The sequence below is a fragment of the Bactrocera dorsalis genome, chromosome 1, assembly GCF_023373825.1.
Source record: "Bactrocera dorsalis isolate Fly_Bdor chromosome 1, ASM2337382v1, whole genome shotgun sequence".
In the NCBI taxonomy this organism is placed as follows: Eukaryota; Metazoa; Arthropoda; class Insecta; order Diptera; family Tephritidae; genus Bactrocera; species Bactrocera dorsalis.
The window spans coordinates 28,370,256-28,378,502 of NC_064303.1; the positions used below are offsets into that span (position 1 = coordinate 28,370,256).

Below are 8,247 nucleotides of genomic sequence, written 5' to 3' on the forward strand. Positions count from 1 at the left end.
AGTTGAATAGAAAATCGTTAGGCTGTCTGCTGTGATTGCAGCAAGATCGTGACCCGAGTCAATGTTAGGACCTCGGAGCGAACGCACATCTAAAACACTGGACATGTGTCTTTCGTCTATCACAACATTATCGATCTGGTTGGTGGCTTTTCCATCCGGAGACACCCAGGTAGCTAGATGAATTTTCTTGTGCTGGAATCTAGTACTACAGATAACCAAATTTTGGGCCCGGCGAAGTCGATTCACCTTAACCGATTTGGGGACGTTTCATCATGGAGACTGAATTTACCGGCCGTTGTGTCAAAGATACCCTCATTGCCCATCCCAACGTTAAAGTCGCCAAGCACGATTTTGACACCGTGGCGGGGACAGCACTCATAGGTGAGCTTTGGTCCCATCGTCTTTCTCTTCACTCTGATGCAGATAGTGGCTAGACGTTCATCCACCGGAGTGAATGACAGTATTCGGAGACGAAATCTCCCTCCCACCACGAATCCCTCACCGAATTGCTTTTTTATATTGCCACTATAGTAAATGCCAGAAAGATCTACTCGCCTCAGTCTTTGTCCCGTCCATCGCATTTCTTTGACGGCGGTGATGCCAGCCTTTATATTTTCGAGGGCATCAACCAGCTGTACAGCGGCACTTTCCCAATTAAGGGACCGGAGATTCCAGGTGCATGCCCTTAAATCATAATCCTTATTACGTTTGTCGTGGTCGTCATCAAAAGGTGTGTTTCTCTTCCGAGGCAGTTGTTTACTTTTCATTGGGGGCGTTTTTTTACGTGGCGGGTTCCAAACCCAGCGCACAACCCTGTGGAGGGGATGTTTCGCCTTCTCACTATAGCTCGCCTTCAAACGGATGTTTTCCGGCTAGAGGTTACTTGGTCTAAGACCGGAAGTCGTGAGCTGCTTGAGACATACAATATGAAAGAATCGTTTCTGGCCACTCCAAAGTGTATGACTACAACTCCACTTGATATTTTTTTATTCTTATACTTATTTTCCACTTCGCAAATATGTATTATAAATGCTAAATCCAAAATTAGTGTCGCCGTTAAAATGCTAAAACCATAAGAATTTCAACTCCACTCGGAATGAATTGAAGTTAGAGTAATTCAGCTTCAGATCAACCCAACTCTTTTTTGGTATTAGATTTTCAACTTTTTTTAGTTGAAGTTTGATTGGTATTGCCAATATAAAAAATTAAGATTTGAAAGATAATTAAACTTCTGAAAATTTGTAAACGAAAAAATTTAAATAAATATTAAAATGGAGTTAAGTTTTAATTTAGTTATTGTTTACAATAATAATAAAAATAAATATAATTTGACTAATTATAATTATTCGTCTAATGCAGGTCCTGACTCGATGTCACTCATGATGGTGGCAATAGACTTCTAGTCTTTCAAACCAGGTATCGGAATTATGAATCTAAATGTTGGGAACAAAACTCATGTGATGCGCTTAAGAAAAAGCCTTCTTGATCAAAAAACCATTTGAACTTCCTAACACCAAGTAAACGAAAGTTGTATTGCTTTTAACTAATGTTCATTGCAGATCCATAAGACTGTTGCCAATAAATAGTTGTAGGAAAGATTAGAGGACATCGGTAGGGGCTTGTTGTTTTGTAGGACTTTTTTAAGGGAGATGTAGTTGCTAGAGAGTCTGAGTCTGCTAGAGAATTCCATTGTATACGATTAAGGATGCTATTGAGCGATGATAACGAGTTATTGAAAATTATATGCTTGTCTCTACTCTTTTGTGCTATTTGGCAAGCGTGAAGGATGGCTGTTGCTTCTGCTGTAAAAACTGCGAAACATGGTAGCATATAGCATAGATATTAACCACGCTGAAGGCGACGATATTATTAAGCTTTGAACCAACAGTGTAGAGAGTTTTCCAATTAGTGTGTTTGCTTAAAATTTCCAAAATGTGTTTTAAATAAAAGTTAGGTAGTGCGTTTTCTGTTTTTATTTGTTCAAGCCTAAAATAACGCAAAATTGGTTTGGATCTCAGGAAAGAACGTAAGGGCGGGCATTACTGGGATGGTAACTCGAACATCCATTTCATTTGCCGTATCGATTAGCTTTTGTAAGGCTGGAACTTTTTTTGACTTTCGCTTTCTGTTATTAGTTTAGTAGTCATGCTTTTTGTGATGAAGAGTAACCTCTTTTCTAAGGTATGTAATCCTGCTTCGACTAATATGTCTACTATTGGAGTAGTCCGGAAACCTACAATGGCCAGTCGGGCAAGTGTAGTATCGTTTGAAGTTTTTTTTTAATATTGGGAAACCATAATAATATTTTAACAAAATAATTGATTTTACAATATGAACGAGTGTAAGAGTATTGCTTTCTAGTTATATATTATTAATATTTAATCTATTTTGAAGCGATAAACAAAGTTGTGCGATATGGTCACCCAATGACCAAGAATTGTTCAAATCCAATAAAAACCGTTCAAGCTCTTAGGTACCGATTACTTCAACCCCTTGACTTTTGATCGAAAATATCAGTCAATGTGTAAGATATGTATATATTTGAAATTCAGGGATAATCCTTCTCTGACAATGATTTGACTGCATGTCAAAAATAGATTGAATCAAGCTAATACTTCCCTCAGCCGCATATACCTAAATAAAGAATTTCGATCTTCCGGGTTACTTTGTACCGCATATATCGGCCCATATGTAAGTTATCTCAAAGAAATTTACAGAATGTGATTCACTCATAACAGTATATCTTTGTGCCCAAAATTTGAGCGAAAATTTGACCTAGCCCCCATATAACTAATAACAGGATTTTCGAACAAGCGACTGACTTTACTCTATATGACAGAGGCTTTCATTCTTCCAAGTTGCAAGAGTATAAAATGTTCGGTTGCACCCGAACTTAGCCTTGCCTCACTTGTTGTATAATATTTCGGCCAATTTTTGTGATGTTATGGCGAACAAGGAGCGTTTCCTTTTCTAAATATATTCTTTTAAATACTTTTGAATGACTCGAACATTAATCACACGTATATACATACGTACGATAACGCAATGATGATGAATTGGTAAAATATGCAATTTTTGGCCTTACAGCATGATATAATCGTCAAAAGTCTAGTTTTGTGTGACGATTACCGGTGCAAATGGGAGACTATGTGATTGATTTAATGGTGAGTGTCTACAATGAGTGGGAAGCTGATGTGGAGGTTTACTACTTAATTCCGATATGATAAAATAGATAAATTGCTATACGATTAAATAGTTAATGAAGCATAAATATAACAGAAAAGGAAGTACCAAATTCGGGTGCAGTCGAAGCAATTCTGAGGATTATATAGTTTGGTAGTCGAAACATTTATACGATCGAAATTAGTTATACGAGTACATAATATTCATATTATGTATGTGTATTAAAGCACACATTGAACTTGAAATCTAAATTTGAATCCGAAACTTAAAATTTACCCCGTTAAGGCTGTGGAAAAATGTGGACTAATTTTATAAAGCTATAAGGTAAATGCGGTTGTATTTGAACGGCGCCATCTTAATACTGGGCCGTTTTGGGAAGAAGCGGATTATCGGTTTCTTTTTAAACCAACCATGCTTGTTTCATCGAGCTACCAGTCATAAGAACAATATAAATACAAATACAAACAAAAAAGGGAATACGAAAACTACAGAAATAATTGCCAACGGACAAGGAAACAGTAGAACACAGGAGTCAAGCGCTTTAACGCCATCGAACGCTACAATGGGAGACTAGTGCAAACTTTACTTCAGACACATGAGGGAGAATGAATCGCCCAGTCAAACAAAGGACCCTTCTACTGAACAGAAATCGGCAAGGGCCGTATACGATATAAGACCGTGTGAGATTCTTTCAAAAATTATAGGGTACCAAAACTTTGACTGTACCTTATTTGTTTATTTTAAATTTTTCATTATTGAAAACGCAAATCAATATGCAATAAAACTAATAATACATAATAGGCCAATTTGATGTAATTAAAATTTAATTTTCATTGACGTTTAATTTTTCTAATTTTTGAATTTTACTGACAAGCGACATATATGTAATTGAGTAGAAAAATATTCATTATAACTTGTCGAAATGGAGATCTCATGGAAGTATTGTTGGCTCGGGTTAATAACACTGGTGATTTCAAGCCGTTTAGTGAACACTTTTACAAAATTTACCAACATCGACTGCAAAGCGTTCGACAAATCTTTCGCCGATTTCAATAGCTGTCGCTTGCATGTGCCGAAAAGGGGAGAGATCGCATTATCCTTGCATGTACAGCTCCTCCAGATACCAGTTAATAATGTCAGTGTAAGTGATGGAGTGTTTTTGAGAGTTGCGTATTAAAGTGCCGTGTTTTTTCACTCGTTTTGATAAAAAATCAACTTTAGCTACATTTCAGTATTCACTAAATCAATCATCCCATATTTGTCTTCTTCTCTCTTTACAGGTAAACCTATCATTTTTCAAGAAAGCCAGTGGTTATCGCCCCTTTCTGTACAATGTTACCGTTGATTTTTGTGATTTTATGGCGAACAGGAAACGTTATCCTTTTCTAAATATATGCCATAGTGTTATTCTGAAGAACTCGAACATTAATCACACTTGCCCTTTCAACGTACGTATGATAACGAGATTAATGGAAATGGTAAAATATATGTGTATATGTTTGCCTTGCAGCATGACATAATCGTTAAAAATCTAGTTTTGCGGGACGATATGTTCGGACGAATGCCGTTGCCAGAGGGAGATTATATGTTTAAGTTAATGGTGGGCGCCTACAATGATTGGAAAGCTGATGTGAAGACTTACTTCTCAATAAAACTCAATAAATAGGAGCGTTAGAGTGATGGAATCGAAAATAGATGAAATTATATTATGCAAAGTAGTAGGGAAGATGGCAACCCATCAGGAATATATTGTCAACAATTATTTCTCTTAAAACCTTGTATTTCAATGCCTATTTTGCAACATTTTATTTATCGGATCTGTTTGAATTAATAAACTTATGACATAGCAACCTTAATGTAAGCTTTCTCGAGCCTCATTAAAATTTAAAAATAATAAAATTGCTTGGGGTGTATACATACATGCGTCTGTGTTTCCACTTTGAGTGATTAAATCTGTAATAAGGGTTCTGAATTTGTAAATCAGGGCGGTTATTAGGATATAAATCTATAATATAATATAATATATAATCTATATATATAAAAGAAACTGTGTTAGTTACACCATTTATAACTCAAGAACGGTCAGCCGATTTGGCTGAAAAAATAATAATTTCAAAATTCATGTTTGTAGGAATCATTTGAATATAGGCGTACAATTTTAAACAGATTCTTCGTCAAAAATAATCCCTGAGCTCAAATTCAACAGTATTTTCCCCCAAAAAGCAATGCTTTTTTAACACACGAAATGCTTTATGATACATTTTTTTGTAAGCTGACGTAAGCTAACACAAGTTCCTTCATAGAAGTGCTATATCTAATTAACTAATAGTTATAATCCAACTACTAGAAATCATATAGATGGCAGTAGTAGTATTATATATGTATCAGCCACAGTGAAGCGTGGACAAGTCCTCTAGTTTATTTTATAAATTTCTTTAGTAAACTTTTAGTTTCAAGGCGGCATTAATTTTTTTTTACCATCCACATAACACCAAAGAAATGAGTTTCCAAATAAAATTGGTTATAAATATCTAAATCAAACAGCCGAAATGAAGGGTTTCAATTTTAACTTTCCAAATATGATATAATTAGATTGTGACTGAAGAGTTGGTTAGAAAAATTAGTTCGATAATACCATATATATATACATACATATGTACTATGTATATGATTATCTCAAAACTCCGTAGATAATAATGAAAACCATAGTACAAATGTCTGAACACCAATATTAAGACTGCTCTAGGTATCAGACTTCCGATGTGCGTTTTGAGTTAGGTTAACTCAACTAATTTGGTTTTTTCGATGTGTTATTTGAAATAAAGCACTTTGATTTTTAAACGATCTCCCAAATATTTTTTGAGTTACAGCCTCCAACATTTTATCTTTTTAACTTTGAAGGGGATGGCAGAGTTGTAGAATAATTTTCAAATATACGGTTTTTATGGAATCAGTCTCATTACTTAATTGTCATACCTCGTAGCTGCTTATTTCAATCAGCTCCATCACTTTATCTTTAAAACTGCATTTTGTACATTTTTTCTGCGTGTATTGTAATTCTTCACCGGAAATCGAAATTTGGCAGGTCAAAAATGACCAAAACTTTTTGAAAATTAAAATTTTCTTTAAAGAAACGTTGCCATTTTGATTTTTTTTTTACTGTAAGTCATTTTACGGAAAATATCTTTTAGCAGAAACATTTTTCAGATCTTATCCGCAGAGAAGTGTGGAATCATTGCAGAGTTCAGCGGGGATGTTGAGTAATTCGACTTTACTGTGTTTTTATACTCTTGCAACCTGTTGCTACGGAGTATTATAGTTTTGTTAATCCAAGGGTTATACGTATTACCTAAAACTAATCGAGATAGATATAGGGTTATACATATATATATATATAAATGATGACGTGAAAAGTTGAAATCCGGGTGACCGTCTGTCCGTCCGTGCAAGCTGTAATTCGAGTAAAAATTGAGATATCTTGATGAAACTTGGTATGCGGATTTATTAGTACAACAAAAATTACAAATTGGTAGATGGGCGTAATTGGACAACTGCCAGGCTCACAAATTGCAATTAACCGAAAACATATAAAGTGCCATAACTGAGCATAACTGAATTAAGGTATGAAACTGTAATTTGGCATAGGGGATCGCAGTAGCAAGGGGCACCTGCGGGAAAAAAGTGTGAAAAGGTGGGTGAGGCCCCGCTCTTTAATAATGTTCAACCTTATGACCAATATGTTGTTTAGTGTAGGAGTTATATATAGTATATGTATATTAGGGTGTGTCATTCTGAGGCAACCTTTTTTTTCAACTGAAAAACAGGCTCGAAAATGTGTAAAAAAAAGTCACTCAAAAGATGAGCTCTTAATATTAATATTAAGAGGTGCCTATTTCAAATTTTCTGCTTTCCATATAAATTACATGGAAAAAAATCATTTTTTTTTTGTGGTGGTTATGGTGCGGAGGTTTTATATGTGCCCCGATAGCTGCCAGTAGGGGTGGTAAACTCGATCCCGATTCTACTCGAAAATCGAGTTTTCTCGTAAAACAATCGATTTTTCAGAATCGACCTCGAGTAGTCGAAGTCGATTAAGAATCGGTTCTTGACTTTGATTCTTGCTTGTTGCAAGAGTATAAAATATTCAGCTGCATCCGATCTTACCCCTTTCTTACTTGTTTTTGTTTGGGCTACTGCACTTGGTTTTTTATTTCTTTAATAGTGCCTTTCTGTAAGGCTCGAAGGACTATGGAGAATTTGCTGCCCAAATTTCCAAACAAAGATACTAACCACCTCCACGATTGTTAAGTAAAAATGCACTCGTGTTGAAAATGTACAATAATTTTAACGTTTATTTTAAATTTTTAGAAAATATAATGTTATATTTGAAAAACGAGTGCACGTTTACGGTGCAGGGTGGAAGAAATTTGGAAAGCGGACCGCTGAGTTATCGTCAAATGTATTGACGAATGTATTGAAAACGAATTTGTCCGCTATCCTGCTGTCCATCCTTTTTGTTTTTTTTTTGACTGGTCGAAAACTATAATTCCGAATTTCAAAACTCCAACTAAAAAGCATTTGGGTTAGACCGTAGCCAATTTGCCTTCCATATGTGTCGTTCAATGCAGAACGCCGTCACTGGAATATGGTTTAAATCAGAACGGGAAAACAAAAACTGGGTTGTTTCATTCTTTGAACGCCAAGCCTATTGCACATGTTTTTCTTAAATAAACGTTCAAAGTTCGAAAAGCGCACGAATGAGTATATGTATATAATATTATTTTCAGTCTAACGACATTTTCAACTGGATTAGTTCAATTCTTCTTCTTCTCTACTGGCGTAGACACCAGACAATTGGATATTCCAAGCGAAGCCAGTCCTTCTCCACTTGGTCCTTCCAACGGAGTGGAGGTCTTCCGGCGGGTAGTGCGTCGAATACTTACAAAGCTGGAGTGTTTTCGTAGCCGCTGTCTTTTAATTCGTTGAACTATGTCAATTTCGTCGTATATCTCATACAGCTCATCGTTCCATCGAATGGGATTTTCGCCGTGGTCAACGCGCAAA

At 35.7% G+C, this 8,247-nt stretch overlaps 1 protein-coding gene across 1 annotated transcript; it reads left to right on the top strand.

Moving 5' to 3' along the window:
- Positions 1-3,191: 3,191 nt before the first annotated feature.
- Positions 3,192-5,104, top strand: LOC105223719 (uncharacterized). Its single transcript, XM_011201507.3, has 3 exons — positions 3,192-4,324; positions 4,464-4,631; positions 4,694-5,104. The coding sequence occupies exons 1-3, from the start codon at positions 4,106-4,108 to the stop codon at positions 4,847-4,849; spliced, it is 543 nt and encodes a 180-aa protein (XP_011199809.1). The 5' UTR covers positions 3,192-4,105; the 3' UTR covers positions 4,850-5,104.
- Positions 5,105-8,247: the final 3,143 nt, after the last annotated feature.